General features: G+C 36.3%; 1 protein-coding gene across 1 annotated transcript in view; it reads right to left on the bottom strand.

The window, feature by feature from the left end:
• Nucleotides 1-17,009, bottom strand: part of Pcdh15 (protocadherin related 15) — a 586,560-nt gene that overhangs the window by 351,839 nt on the left and 217,712 nt on the right. Inside the window, exons 7-8 of the mRNA XM_051186893.1 lie at nt 13,395-13,505; nt 8,212-8,382 (exon numbers count right to left, since the gene is read on the bottom strand). Of these exons, the coding sequence (XP_051042850.1) occupies nt 8,212-8,382; nt 13,395-13,505 (282 nt within the window). The remainder of the gene's footprint in view (nt 1-8,211; nt 8,383-13,394; nt 13,506-17,009) is intronic.

Raw genomic sequence — 17,009 nt, 5'->3', positions numbered from 1 at the left:
CTGGCTGGTATTTACTTTTCCCCTTTGGTAGCATGCAGAGTACCTTCAAGTAGCATTAAAAACTAGTCAGTAGGGGAGAAAGATCTAGAAACCATTTTGATTTCTCCATGTTTAATGAGTTGTATAGGTGTTATCTTCAGCAATAGGGCCTTACCATCAGTATGTGGATAGCAGCCAATAGCCTGGGTTGTGTGTGGGTTCTCATCGGGCCCCTTTGGCCAACAACTTGATTAAATAAGGCCCATTCCCAATATTGAAACCTTTATTTGGTTATGAGAGATAATCCAGTTGAGCCTTTGTCTCCTTGTTAGTTTACCATTTAGATTATCTTCATATATAAACATATTTTAGGAAGATTCTACTGTAACAGGTTTCCTTACATCCATGCAGGTAGCCCATAGTTTTAGCCAATGCACATTCTCCCAGTTTGGTCCTCTTACTCAAGTCCCGCAGTCCATCCATATCTATTCTATATCTCTTTCCAAGTTGATCCAATCCTTCCTGCAGTCCCTTACTCTGTACCTAACATATGTGGTTATTTGGGCTGTACCCTGCTTATTGAATACATGACAGCTAACATCCAAATATAAGTCAATACATAACATATTTCTTTCTCTGGATATGAGTTACTTCACTCAGGAGAATTTCTTCTACTCTGTCCATTTACCTGCAAATTTCATTTTTTTAAACAACCAAGTAATAGTCCATTGTATAAATGTCCTATGTTTTCGATACACATTTGCTGCATCAGTGAACATTAAGACTTTTTCCAAATTTTAGCTATTATGACTAGTGTAGCAGTGAACATGGTAGAGTCCTTTGGGTCTATGTCCAGATGTAATATAGCTGTATCTTGAAGAAGATCTATTCCCAACTTCCCAAGGAACTGATTCAGTGTCTAAAAGTTTTATTATTCAATTTTCACTTGCTTGGTTAGAGTCATTCCAAGATATTTTATATATTTTGAGATTATTATGAATAGCATTGTTTCCCTGAATTCTCTCTCAGTCCATTTTTTTTATTTAGGAAGACTACTGGTTATTATGAGTTGTTTTTGAATTGTACTACTTTGCTGAAATTTTTTCCAGCTGTACATGTTTGCTAATGGAACATTAAGGGTCACTTATGGATGAAATCAAATCAGCCAATAAAAATATTTAAGCTATTTTTTTCTTTTTCCCCTTTCTATTTGTGTTCCCTTGGTCTTCGTCAGTTGTATTATTGCTAAGGGTAAGGCTTTAAGAATTATACTGAATAGGCATGAAGAGTGTAGACAACCTTACTTGTTGTCATGTTCCTGATTTTAGTGGAAATACTTTGAGTTTCTATTTGGATTGATGTTGGCTGAGCCCACCAGTTTTTAATGTGTATAATGTTCAGATGTTTCTGTATAATGTGTATACTTTCTAGCCTCTTCCTTTATCACTGAAGTAAATTATGGATCATTTTCCATTCATATGAAAAGGCAGGATGCCCAATGATATGGTCAGTGCAAATCCACAGCAACCCAAAGCTCTGAAGCACATTTTCAAGCTGGGAACTCAGTATGACAATTTGGAAAACTTTACTAAAATCCTTTGTTTTTATATTTCTATTAAGGAAAGAAAGGATCAGGTACTGAATGCTCTCCTGTTGACATTTAGAATGTGGCATGTTGATATATTTTTGGCTCAGGGCGTTTATTACCTTGTGGCATTTTGCCTCAGCTGTTCCTCTGCACAAGGGGATAATATACTGCATAATTAATTCAGCACAAGCCTGCAAGTGCCACACCTGGCTGTTTAAAAAATACAGAGCATAAGTACTCAATCCTTTTAAACGGCTAAAATCATACTGAAGTAATGAGAAATACCAAATCAGAATAAATTAGGCAGCACCAACATATACAACTTGCTTTTCAAAGGTGGAGTCCAAATTAAATATAGTCATACACTTAAAAATTAATCTAAATTACCAGGTGACTCCACGTGACAGACAGTGAGAACAATAAGCGGTACTATTAAACTTTTCCAGGAAGTGGTTGTGCCCATCAAATGAACATCACGTGTGACCGTTATTTTCCCTGTTGTGTGGATGGCAAACTGAGACCTTTACAAATACAGGCTTGTTTTCTAATGGCACTGAGAATTTCTACTCTCATTGATTTATTAGTAAGTGTCCTAGACTATGGCAAAAAAAAATTATTTCCATAATTGGTTTCTACCCAAATTGAGAAACAATCAGAGAGTTTCAAAATACATGGCTAAGGAAAGTTAAACATGCCTAACACAATTTACACAACTTTCATCCTTAACTTTCATATATACTTCATAGAATAAGCATAGATCAAGAATCCATAGGAATTAATACTTAGAAATCTTTTCCCCAAGTAAAGATGTACTTAATCTTGGCACTCAGATCATCATAACTTTAATGTTTCTCCAGAGTTCAGAAAATCAATTCCTTCTCAGAGTTCAACTGTTCTACAAAAAAATAAAAAATGTAATGTCTTATTATTGAGATGAAGATGGGATGTAGTGGACAGTGGTAAACAGAACAAACCCTGCACCTTTAAAGAACTGCTCTACAACTGTGTCCCCGAGACAGTCCTATCCGAGCTTTTAGTCTCTGTTATTGTTACTCTTGTTGATTAGCTGGTGCTTCTAAGCCCCGAATCTGAGACTTCGTTTGACCTTTAAGGAAAATATACAATATGTTGTAACATATAACAACACATATGGATGCACTGCTTATCAGTTGTTGTAAGCATGGTCTAAGCTACTATTGTTTCTTCTTCAAGCATGTGTACAAGACCACCCCCCCCCCCAAAGCTCCATGGGAAACACATTGCAAAGAATTGTCCTAAAGACTGAACAGGGAAACAAATTTAACATTTAAGACCTTATTGAAATGGAAAGGAGTATTAATGAGTAGTGTTTTGAGAGTCATGGGGCTTGCCATAACAACTACTCAAAATGCAGGGACTGGTGAACTCCCCTTTAAAAACTAGAAAGTAGACAGGCAAATTGGTGCTTGCCATTATATTCTTACTTTAAAAGACTTAACATGAGTTAAAATATACAAACAATGTGGCTGTTTTTATAATCTATGATTATATTAAGTCAATGTGGACACATATGTATATAAATTCTTTACACGTGCTTGTTTGGATAGGACAGAAAGTACAGGTACTGTCTTTATTTAGTGTGTTTCTGTGTATTATGTATGTGTCTTAACATCTCAGTGAATTGATTTAAAATAAAACTCACTCAACATCTAGCACGTGAGGTCATTGGATTCAAGCTGGAATATAATGAAAACTAGAACCCTCACTTACCACTGAAAAAGAAATATGTGAATGAGTGTTATGAAACACTTGTAGTAGGGAATATGCAGACCAACATAATTTTACATTATTCAAAATGAACCTTGAATAGCAAATATAAGCTTAATGTATGTAATATATGGTAAGGAGTGGTGGAGAAGTGCAGGACCAAATCAAAATCATGTGTTTGTTGATTAGGTGTTTCTGAGCTAGGTGAGATGAGTTAAAGAAAAAGACAAGATATAGCATTATTTTGAACAAAATGATGAAAAACTTGGTAATTTACTTGATATGCCATGTTAAACATCAATATTTTTTTAATTCTAAACAGCCAAATATCAGAATAGTGTTTTGAAACCTAACTTTGGGTTGATATGTGGGTGCCTAGAAGCAGAAGAGATGGAAAGATGGGGCTTCTGACTTAACAAAATCTTTTAAGTGGATGTGTTAACACTGGGAATTGAGGGGCTCCAATATATTTGATCACAGTGAATAGGTAAAATAACAGGGGCGTGGGAGACATCACAGTTAGTCATGAAGGGCAGTATGCCATCTGTACGGAGGCAGGCAATAACTATCCAACAGTGATAAACCAAATCTTGGAACCTCAGATAGAGCTGGAGACAGAGATGTAATCACAGCTAATGTAATGAAAACAGAGAAAAATAAATAAGTAAAGCCTGACCTCACTAATGTGGTATTGCTTAATTTAGTCTTACCAAAATATATAAATAAATAAATAAATAAATAAATAAATAAATAAATAAAAACAAAAAAACTGTATTAAGGCAAAAAATTAAAAGCAGAGAAATGCATATATCTCTACATTTAAGAATAAGAAAAAATACAAGTTTTTCCAAAATTAATAAAACTATCAAATATTTAAGATGACGAATTCAAAGCCTTTGAGAGAAAAAAGTGAAGAAGACACAGATTTTTTGAGCTCCCAGACTGTAGGCTATTTATATAGAGTGTGGTCTGGGAAGATGTTTCAAATGTTGGAAGCCTCTGGAAACCCATCATCCTGACATTGGACAGAGCAGTCCAGAAGCAGAAGACAACATAAACAAACTGAAGGAATAAATGTAGACAGCTCTATGGGAATAAGAACTCTTTGACAAAGACTTTAGTGGGGACATTTGAAGCTAGTTGTTATGAAGACCTATCAAAGCAGCTAATCCTCTCACAATGAAAAGCATTGGCACAATAACTCAAAGATGGGCATATACAGGAATACAGATATCATGTCAGTGAGTCAGAGTGTCTATTCAGGGATAAATTACTCAACAAAAACATTGCAAAACAACTCAAAAAGCAAATATATACTATTGCTTGGTTTTGAACAAATGAATAATAAAACTTTTTTGCATCTTGGTCTGTGTTTCATGTAGAATACAAAAGAATGAAGAGACAGATTAAAAACACAGAAATTAAAATTTGAAGTGTAAAAGCAAACTCAAGTTTGACCCTTGATGCTATAGAGAGGATTCAAGTAATGATCAATGAATTTTAAATTCCCAGTTACAGAGATTTTTTTGCAATGCTAATAAAGACAAATTTTATTGACATAATAATATCTTTAAAAGAGTGATAAAAGAGTAAATTTATAAAAAGATATTTTGTCAAGATTTTTCTCATCTTATTTGGCCAGGGTGAGTAATTAGCACAGTCTCATATATATTACAGCCCAGTAGATATGTACTAAATTAATAATAAGTAACTGGCATTGAATTACCAATGACTTTAGGATCTATATGATACATTAATGTTAGTGATGATAAAGACATTAATTTCTGTTGAAGACAGTTTTCTCTAGTAGAAAACATGATCTACATTTATAAAACATGTCTATCTCTAAATAGATGCTAATTTAAAGCACAGACTTTGATTTTTTTTATTGAGTTATTGAGTTAAGCTAATTCAGAATACAATAAATCACATTCTAAAAGGTTTTTTTTAGGCTGATAAATTTTGTGTGTATTCTAGTAGAATTAAGAATATCACTGAGGTAATTCTTGGAAAATTTCCCAACAACACAGGGGTGAGTATCGAAATGACTTTTGGAATCCAAGGAATTAGTTTGAAAGTCAGACACTATGTAATTACAGTCAACATGTACAGTTCAGCTGACATCAATGGCTGTTTTTCTCAGTCAGAAGAGCAAGATCTTATTTACTGAAATCTCCAAAATTTTTAGCAGGAAATATTAAAGAAAATTTAAAGATTTAAAGATCGAAGGGAGGGAAAGGGATGAAAATATAAACATAAACAAAGCAATTTAAACATGAAATGTAAAAATGAAGTCCAGTTTGACATGTGCTTTATTTGTGGAAGAACATGTGAACATCTAAAAATGTCCCTCCTACTATTGTCTTCTCCAGCAGAATTTGGACTCTCCCCAGCAGCATTTGTCTGTAGCTACACCAAGAAGATGCTTGACTGTGGCAGAAACCACACTGTAAAGGCCCAAAGATGTTTATGCCTACTTCTCTAATAAGGTTATCTTTCAACTCACTGCCTTGCTCTGGGCAAGCACCAGCAGGTATAACCTGCTAGCAACCTGAGTTACCCATCCTAAACATGGTTTCAGTGCCACAGGCAGAAATATTGAGACATTTTTTCAAATCTCATAAAAATAAAATCAGAGCCTTATGGAAACTAAATGATTCCAGTTTGAAGGCACTAAGTTTAGAAGTAAACACATTGCATATTTTTCCTGGATGGCAATATACAAATAATCTTTAATAACTAACTACCAATTTGTACATTTATGGATGCAAAAATTAACTTTTGTTTCACAGAGCATTAAGGAATGATCAATCTCTTAGAATGGTGAAGTATAGGCTGGAGAGATAACTCAGAGGTTAAGAGCACTTGTTACTTGCTACTCTTGTAGAAGACCTGTATTCATTTCCCAGAACCCATGTCATTTAACTCACAACTACATAAAACTCCAGTTCCAGGAGATTCAGGGCCTGCTACAAGCACCAGGCACATGTGTGCAGGCACTCACAAACAGAAAATAAAAATTGAAATAAAAATATGAAGTATAATGATTGATTATCCATGCATTTTAATGTGGCATTAATTCGTAAAGCATGGTTTGAAGAGCCACCTAAAGGATACCTTCTCACGTGTTTATTTGTTTGAATATCTCCTTTTATACCAGAAAGCATCTGCCATGCCCACACCCCTGATGTTTCTGTTTAAACTTTCTTTCAAGGGGGTTAATGTCTCAGAGATTTCTTGACTAGACATCAGTTCTCTCCTTATAATAGTAAATTTGGAGCTAAGGAACAAATTAGCCCATTGAAGAAAATGTGATAACTTTAAAAGTTGAATTACATCTTCCTTGAGTGTATGAAAATGATCGTGTGTAGTGTGATGATGGTGGAGATTCAAAGGTTCATCAGGTATCATGTTTTTCACAGGTAAGATCAATATCCAGCTTGACACATGCCACATGAGTCACAGGAGACCTCTATGTGCTAGTCAGGCAATATTGCTTAGTTTTTGCCCTTCAAAATTAGTAAAATTTTGCCATTGTTTGTGACCATCAACCAAGTCATCACATGGGATCTCGAAATTAGTACATCTAATTAGCATCATTTAAGAAGCATCACAGCATTAATGCTTCATGTGTTAGTTGTTCATGCCAGTCAATGCATCAGTAGTCATTTGCATTTAAACTAAGCTCTCACATATTTAAGATCCACTAAGAACAAAGTCTCCATACAAATGTAACGCTGGATGAGAATGTTTTGGAATAAAATTCTCAGCAAATTACTGCAGATTTAAGAGAAAATATTTCTGTCCTAACATTACCTAACTTCTCACATAAGACTGCAAATCCTAAACCTCTGTTTTCATTTATACTGAGAAAAACTTCAAAGATTTTCCAACAAATTATAATATTGTAAATTATGTTGGGAACCCAGAGATCTGGACAAGTAACAGAGAAAGTTCAGGGAGATGACTCCTAGGAATTCAAAGTCTATGAAACAATATATGGGCATGCATGCACAGACATACACATATCTGAGAGAAAAAACATACTATTTTGACCTCAGCTAGATGTCTTATTGCATTAGTTACTTACTTTTTCTTAGTTTTTTTTTTATCAATGTACACTTGTTATATAAAATGGTGGGTTTATTTCTGATATTTTCACACATACATATCATGAACTTTGATCATATTCAACCTCCCCCAGTTGTCTTCTTCTGACCCCTCATATTTCCTGCTGGATTACTTTCTCTTCTCAAACAGTCCTTCTTTTACTTTGATATGTCTTTATGTCATCTATTACACATCTATCCATCCATCCATCCATCCATCAATTCATCCATTCATGTAGGTATTGCTCATTAGAGACAATGTGCAGTCCTTGTCCTTCTGAATTTTTAACGTCATTTTCAGGACCATGCCTGCCTTAAATTCTCGACTCTTGGGTACGTGTATATGACAGTCATGATACTGGCATGTTTTAAAACTCAGAACCGAGAGTAGAAAATATCCATTCATGTTTTTCTTTCCTGCTTCTTTAAAAATCTATCTCAAGGGGCAGACTATATATTTAGAATCTGCTAGTTTCTACTTCCACATATCCCAGCAGCATCTCCAACATTTCTGAATGTACTAGCAATGGGACACTGTTCTAATTTCCTTGTGAAGATACTTTAAAAATCAGTGTCAGAGAGTTTGTGGCTCCTGGAGTTCTTTCCTCTTGTAAAACATAAATTACACTCTCTAAATAGTATATGAAAACAGTGTTATACAAAACCATCACTTCAGTTCTTTGCTAGTAAATTTTTCTATTCTCAACCAAACTGTCTGCAAAGCATTTTGACAGGATTCTGGGGGGTTTAAAGACACAAATGGAGGAGAAAATATAAAAGTGAACTTACCGGAGTCCTCAGTTCAGGAATGGCAGCTTGGTAGGTGAGTGGACGGCAGTCACGGGTATTTGGCACAAGAACACAGGGCAGAAACATTGGTCCCAGGTCATCTCCATCTAGAATGTCCACTGTGAGGGTGGTAGTGGTTGTTCGCCTCTCATTCAGATTTTGTGCACGGTCCTGATGAGTTTAAAACAAACAAACAAACAAGCAATTAAATAAATAGATGATGTAAATATCAGGTAGGTACTATTTAGTTTTACTAATTCTTTTCTTTCTTTTTCTTTAAATGAATGATCGGTGACCTATGTAAGCCAAGTATAATATGGGGGGGGGGAGTGGAAGGTGAACTGTCAAACAGTTGTATCAAAACCTAGTTCCTTAAAAGTACATTGGCATCACTAGTGTGACAGGATAGAACTTTTCATTGCATTAGGAAGAAAATGACATGATTTTGTTGTGGGTTTCCTGTCTACTTGGGAATTTGCTTCATTGAGTCACCCTTGAGACAGTATGTAGAAAGAAGTCTAAGGTAGAATGAAAACTTCATCGTGGAAGCCAATCTGACAATGAATGTAATAACTTGCCAACAGAGATGGACAAGAAGAAACAATGCAGAACATACCTATTAGAGGCAAAAGTTGTAAACTGTAATAATGTTTAAAATACATTTTTAAATATTTGGAGTAGATTTAAATCTAACAGCTTTTTTAATTGGTGTGAGCTAAATTTTCCTGAATATGCTATTTAAATTGAAAATCTTGTAGATAATTGACTGACTACAATTTTATGATTGTGGGGGAAAGGCATGGCACACTAAAGACCAAGAGTCTAACCAATTTTGAGATTATTTCTTCTTCTTCTCCTTCTCCTTCTCTTTCTCCTTCTCCTTCTTCTTCTTCCTCTTCCTCCTCCTCTCCTCCCTCCTCCTCCTTGTCTATTTTTGAAGCAGGGTTTCTCTGCATAATAGCCCTGGCTTTCCTAAATTGGCTCTGTAGACCACCTTGTCCTTGAACTCACAGAGATCAGCTTGCCTCTGCATTCTGGAGTGCTGAGATTAAAGGCATGGGTCAACACATCTGGCTTCCTAGCCTTAAAAGTAACTTATCAATGTCTGACTCTGACCTAAAATAATTGTTACTAACACACACACACACACACACACACACACACACACACACACACACACAATCTTTTTTAATAGAGTAGCAGTAGATTACTTGCTCCTACCAATCACAAAGGGAAAATTGTATCCAATACAATCTGAGACCTACAGCAGGGATCTTCCACTAGACTGTAGCTAATTATACCCCAAATCTCCCTCCTGATATGCTTAGTTAAGACCTTGATTTATGTCATTCTGTTGTGACTATAAAAGCCCATGTGACCTTCCCTACCGTGGATTATGTTACCAGAGAAGCCTAAATGGCTGCTTTCAGGTTACAATCTGTCTTCTGTATTTAGCTCAGAATAAATAATCTCCTATTCCTTTCTTACAAGAGCTCTGCTTTGTACATCACTAGGAATAGCACAGAGTATCCCAAATCAGCATCTCTGTTTTACTAATGTGTTATATTAGCATACAATTTTTCTATAAAGTAACATCTTGAGTGATTTGGGGTTTGCTCAATGAGCCTGGACTTCATGGGCATTCTCTTGGCCTTTAGGCCTCTGACCTACATCCAGATGCTCTAAAACAAAGGTCCATCCTTCCTCTTCTTATGACACTTACTCCAGGAACCTTGAAAATTTCAATTCTGTCTCTGTTCCTATGGGGTGAAAGTCTTTTCTACAGCTCTCTAGCCTAAATGTGATTCTTTCACATTCTCTTATAAAATCATGGTTAAGAAATTTGAGTTTTCTACTCATTATCCTTGGGAGGATAGGAATAGAACTTTCTAAAAGACTTGGTCCAAATTCTAAAATTTCTTATTGCCATAAGTATAAAAAAGGTTAATTTTCCCCATGGAAAGGACCACCATTAAGTATGTTTTCCACTTCCTGCCTAAATCCCCACATATACCAATCACCCTCTAGCCCTTGTGATGTGGACTTGTTTCTTCTTTGTTACACTAATATCCTTTAATAGACATCCTGAACTTATTTAATTTTGCTTTGAAAATTTATTGTTGCTAACTAATTTCAAGTTTATTTATTTTTGCCAGTGGCTCCTTAATGTCCTTTGTCTGTTAATATATCCACCAAGACATTGGGTATTTAGCCATAATGTTTCTTAACAAGTCTCAGGTTTTTGTTGATCATGGCAGTGCTCAATATTAAGGTCATATATTTTTCACAGTGTCTTTAAATGTAGGTTATGGGATTTGGGAAGGAAAACTGCAGAGGTAAAGTCACCCTTTCATCACAGTATGTCAAAGTTGTCTTCATTAGTAAGACTATAATTTACACTGTGTAAAAGGTTGCAATTATCAGGTATCTTTCTCACATAAGGAATGGGAAATGACTTCATTAGAAATCTACAGTTTATCTAAAGAATGGTGGCCAGGGACACACAAGAAAGAAACACTGGATGAATCAGTTCCTCCTGAATACCCACTGATGATGGCAGTGTTGGTGGCAGGATCCCCTTGGGAGCTATCCTGGAGAGCCACTTCTGTGTGCTCTATTCCTACATCAATATCTGGCCAGCCAGTATGGCACAAGTAACAGGAAAACAACACTGTAAACTGTAAGTGATATAAAGAAAACTAATTTCTGTATACATTTTATCTAATTTCAGTAAGCTTGATTCACTCACTGAAAAGGGAAGATGCCACCCAGGAGCTAAAACGAAAAGCTCATTCATTGTATGTACCAATTTACACCCTTTACTTTTCTTTTCTTCCTTAAAAATAAGATGTTTTCAAACTTGGTTTTTAAATGGGATATTTCATTAATGTAGGAAACTCTAATTACTATTGACAGAAATGGCACTTTAAAGCATTTTCTGAATTTAACTACTACTCTGCAAACTGAATCATGTGCCATCCAAATTTGTAGGAAACAGTTCCCACCACAGTGACACACTATTAATGAGTGATCAAGGGTAACTGCTATCACAGGATGGACTCTGATCCCCAGTCCACATGAAGACAAGGAGAAGACAATGTAAACGCACAACAAGAAAACAGCCCTCTGTGATCAGGAAAGAGAACTCCCCTCCCCTGAAACAAGTCCTGGCCAATTTTGATCTGGAGTTTTAAACTCCAAACTACTGATAAAATAAATTTCTGTTTTATTAGGTACCCATTCTTTATAAGGTGTTTGTTATTAAAGCCAAGATGGCTAATGTAACTGATTAATTTACATTTTCCTCAACTTATACTGTTATTTCACATATCATGTACGTTTCCTCACACTATGCACTTGTTAACATCACTCAGAAAAGTGTGATACCCTTAAGGATGACACAAATATGGCTCGGGGGACCAGGATGTGGGAAAATCATCCACTACCAAAGCCAGGGTAGGCCTGTAGGCTCTGGAGCTCTTGTCTCATGAATTAAGAGAACAATATTTGGAGACAAAGGAAGAGTGAGTTTCAAAAGAAAATTTTATTTACTTTATTTTAGAATTATAGGTAAGAACTTAAGAGAAAGACAGCAGAGCCGCTGTTCGTAGAAGTGGGTCCCCAGAAATGGGAAACCACTGAGTTGTTAGAATAGTTTCATGGGACTCAAGGAAGGCAGAAACTAGGGTGAGGTATGGAGCAGGGAACCAGGTGAGCTGGTTCATTCAGTCTGCCCATCCAAGAGGTATTCCAGTATCATTTTCAATCATGATTCACATGTAGTTTTTGGTCAGAGGAAGCATTCTTAGGCTTTCACTACCACAAAACTGATGACAGGACCAAGGACCTTTCTGACAACTAACAAAGAACCAGAGTCAAAACTGTCTGATTGTGCATTCCTACCTTAAAACTGACATAAATTACCTTAAGGCACAATCTGTTTGTTCTTCCTTTTCAAATAAAAATCTTTAATCAGTTTTCTTAAAAATAAATCACTCAGCAACCTTTATGTTTAGCTAGATGTAGGTTTATAATTTATCATTAGCTAACATGTGGGAAATAAAAAAATGTGCATGCATCTTCAACACATTATTATACATCAAAACCAAAATGTTATTTTAAACTAACAGACACAAGAATGAAGTTGGAAAATGAAACACCTTTAGAGCTTTAGAGAAGGAGTGTACTCACGTCTCCAAACACCAGGTCCACACAACCTCTGGAAACCTGATGCATAATCTGGAAAGCTGAACTTGCCCAGTCTTAACAATCTCATTACCCTCCTAGTTCCAACACAGCTAACAAGATTACATGCCCTGCCATCCCAACAAAAAATCATGGAAAAACAAATGTAACTGGACTTCTGTCACTGCTTGGGGAAGACCACAAAGACTGGCTCCCAAGATCTTAGCACCTCACTCAGGGTTTCAACACTTCAAACTTTCAAGATCACATGGTAGCAAGAAGCCTCTAAACTCCCATGCAACTCGGTTTCTGAATAAAATTATTGCTAAGCATCATGATGAAAACCTAACTTTGTTTTTCCAAAGCAAGGTATGTGCCTAGTAGAGTCTCAATAAAAATCACCTTTGACACGGAGCTCAGGTGTAGCCCGTTATCACACCCACTCTACTTATTAACCACAGCTTCAAATATTTACCTCTAATTGTAAGGAATGTAACATGCTGAATACTAGATAATATGTCATACTTGTTCATTTCCATGAAATGAAGATAGTGTCTGTTCATCCTCCGATGTGTGGTGGTTGTTGGACTGGTGTTGACCAAGGAGCAGAAGTATGTAGCTGCCTGACACAACTCTCTCTCAATCACTTATCTTGCCTCTCAGTCCTACCCACAGCTTTTAATTATAAACTTCTGAGGTAGAATTCAGAATAATACCTTTTCAACATGCTTCAAGGTGACGCCACTACAGCTTTTGTATATAGTACCAGAAGAAATTCCTCAGTATGGGCAGAGACCAGCTTTAAGTATGCTCAGAACATTAGAGGGTGACCTAATTGACCCCCTATGCTTCCTCCATCCATATATAGAATATATATATCAAGGACAGGTATGCTCTGTTGAAGACTTAGTCACTCTCAAACCTCATGAGGCCACCACACCTGTTCAGAGGCACACTTTGCTTTACTAGCTCCAGAACAAAAGAAGCTAAGCACTTACGTTAGCTTGGATGATGACATAGTAGCGAGTCTTATCCTCATAGTTGAGTCGTTTCCTCAGCACCACATTTCCAGTCAACATAAGTGGGATTTCAAAGGTGTCGTTGGATGTCTGTAAATGTGAAGTACACTAACTTCAGACCAGTTGTAGAAATGCACTGTGTAGCTTGATATTGTGGTTTCATCCTCTAAACATTAGAGTTAGTAGGTTTACTGTTGAAAATAAAGTGTGAGTGTTAAGTTCAGACCTGACATTCTTATCCATCAAAGTGATTGATGGTCATCACTGAGTTTCCTCAGAGTCCTTTGAATATGATGACTTTTCATGGTTTTTCATGTATTATTGATACATTCATCCATAGACCTAGACTGATTTTTAACCAAGTCTACACATATGATAAAAAAAAACTTACCTTATTATCATTATCTTTGTCATTTGATTTTGCACAAAAGCGTTCAAACATTTTCAACTTACATTATCTACTGAATTTTACTTTCCAATACTAGTATTTACTTTGCATTCTAATTATTTGTTCACTTTAAAAATGGGTTGCATTTTTATAAACTAATATGGGAGCCAGTGAGATGCCTCAGCAGGTGAATTCTTGTAGCCATACCTGGAGGCCAGAGATAGGACATCTGCTTTTAGATGTTGTCAGGAGATATGACCTGAATCTCCACAGCTAATTTGAGAGCATTACTGAAACTATTTAGAAGTTGCTAACATGCCAACAAAGTCAGAGGGTGAAATGCAGAGTCCAGGTTTTATCTGTGAGGTTTTATACATATCAGGATGTTTGCCCCACCTTTGAGAGATAATGAATTATATTTTGGGTCAGACATCTTTATTTGTGGTTTCTAACTTTCACAACTGGAAGCCTTGTGGCCCTTGATGATTTCTATCTGTCTACATACTGTGGCCTGTGCATCTTTTCATGTGGACTGTGGCTCCCCATGTTTGCCATCTGGTCCTGTTTTTAAAAACTGTTTAAGCAATATATCCCTAGTTTCTCTGCATAGTTAATTTTCTGATGCTCTACTCTGAAACCTTCTTTGTCTTCTCATTTCAGATTAAGACTTTGATATGAGGCATTTGTATTTTTGTTTTACCTCACAGATTCTGTATGTCTTGAGACTGAGATAGCAACCCTTCTATCAACATAACCTAATAATAACTATAATCTTCTCCATTGTTGTTGCTAACAGTTTTCATTAAAATTTTGTAGACTTATTACAAACAATGACATTAATAGCTATGTTATTGCCCTTAAAACTACTTTTCAATTGGATTTAATTCTTACAGCTTCATCTAAATATCACATATATGAGATTTTTGCTTTTTATTTATTTCATAAATACTTGAGATTTAAAAAAAAACAAAAGGGAAAGAATATACTTTATAATAAAGCTCTTCTGAATGCCTGGGGCACTTCTATAGTGATGTCATTTGTTGTTTAATTAAACTAGTTTTTTAGTATAAATATGTTTTCTGAATTTCAGAACTCTAATGAAAGTTTTAGAAACAAAATATAGGCTGCATATTCAGGACATTCTTTCCTCCTCTTCCTTCTGTTTAGGAGTATATTTGACTAAATCAACTCTAAATAAATGCTTTAAGTAGTGAGGTTTGTGTAAGCAAACACTGTTTCATTGTGTTACAAATGGGCTATGAGGGAACCAGGCACACCCCCCACCCCAGTTTCCAGAGGAAGACAGAAGAGGTAGACATTCAGTTTCTGGTGTCACCACCTGAGTGTCATGGAACATCAGGTGACCCAATCAATGCTGATGGATGTGGTTAAGAATTTACTTGAGTAATGGTGAACATGGAGGTGACAGGAATGATCCCCATGGCACTTGGTCTGTTCACTGATTCTTTGTTCATAGGTTTGGCCCACAAAGAATTGGAGTCAGATCCAAAGCAGTATTATATTTTTGAGGCAAAGCAAATGCCTCCATGACAGGTTTGGAGAGTTGTAAGCACAAAGAGTGTTGCTGTCCTTAATGTTGGAAACTTCAATGTTTACCTCCCACCCTTTATTAAAGAAGAAAATCTTGCTATAAGAATAATCTACTAGTGTCCACTAGTTCAAAACATTTTCCTAGCATTCACAGAGGTACACATATAAGTACCTGGAAATTCAATGACTTTGCAGTTATCAGACATGAGGTCATCTCCATTTAAGATAGGCCAAACAATTATGTCACCACCCCAGAAAGATACCAAGATGTCAGGAAGGGCAGGTAGAATTCCCACCCTATGTATAGACACCTCTTTGAGAAGGGTGGGAGAGGGCTGCTGCCATTTCAGAAACTCTGTTCTCAGGGCTGACCCAACCCCATGAATGTAGATGCATTGGTAGCTGAGCTGATGTCTCCATGGAGACAGATGCTCTGGAAGCAGGAAGTACCTAGCCTTCCTCTGCCCCCTGCTTAGATCTCTGGCCATTTGTCCTGTGTAAAGATAAATAATAGATTATATGCAGCTCTTATACCTGTGTAATATTTAGAAATATCATTTGTCATCACCCCATTATATTTGTTAGAAACACAGAAGGGATGGTGCCACAAAGGGAGGCATACACACATGCACACAGGTCCCCTCAACATGTAAGAGCAGCTGAGCACAGGTGTGCCTAGGAGGACCAGTAACTTAAGCTGTGGAAGGTGGATAATGCTCCGTTTCTCAGAAGCTTTTTCTCACAAACATCACAAATGTTTTAAAAGCTTCCCCCAAACCCCAATCTCATCCACCTTACTTTTTTCCTCTCCTTCCCCACTCATCCATTTGATTCCTTCAGTTTTCCTCATTTGCTCACTTTGGGTACAGCTGACTTTCTCACTTAGTCCCAATGGATATTATCAACTGGTTTCTATTCAGTTTACATTCCTTCTTTCCCATATCTCTTAGCAAGATACGGTACTGTATTCAGCTACCATCAATCTATAGGTTATGCCACTGCTGACAGTTTTCCCTGATCCAACTTCCCAAGGAGAAAAGAAAAAGGCTTAACAGTAGTTGACAGCCTCTGTCCAGTCAAAAGGGCCTGACTGGAATTTAAACAGACAGTAAAATTTGCCCCTTTATAGGAAGAAGGAAAACTAACCAATTATACTTTTAAATACAAAAAGGGATATCCCTAAAGGTACAAGAGTAACAATCATGTTTTGGTGGTAACCAATAGCTGTCTAATGGATTTAAGACTCATGTAACAGAAGGAAAGTCAGGCCTGGTTCTGGACACCTAAACAACTATCCAGGGCTAGTGAGGTCATGGATCTTAGAGGAGAGTCCACTACCATCATTTCATTAGACCAGGAAAATTGCTAACTGTATTCTAAATATTCACCCTTAAACTTACAGATAACTGAAGGAGGAAAGGGAATGGAGAAATGAATTAAATATATTTTAATTAAAATTTTAAAAACTTATGGGAAAAAAGAAGGTATATACAAAATCAGAAGAGTTTAAAATTTTTAAATGGCAAAATAGAAAAAAATAATTAATGAAAGAGTGGCAAAGGCTGAAGGAATTTCGTTTCTCTTAGGAGTAATTTATTCTGAGTCAAGTCTCCATATCAGAATTATTCTCACTAGCACTGTGGTTGCAGTGTGGA

Source organism: Phodopus roborovskii, unplaced genomic scaffold, assembly GCF_943737965.1.
Source record: "Phodopus roborovskii unplaced genomic scaffold, PHOROB, whole genome shotgun sequence".
Classification (NCBI taxonomy): Eukaryota; Metazoa; Chordata; class Mammalia; order Rodentia; family Cricetidae; genus Phodopus; species Phodopus roborovskii.
This window is presented reverse-complemented; position numbering and strand designations above follow the sequence as displayed.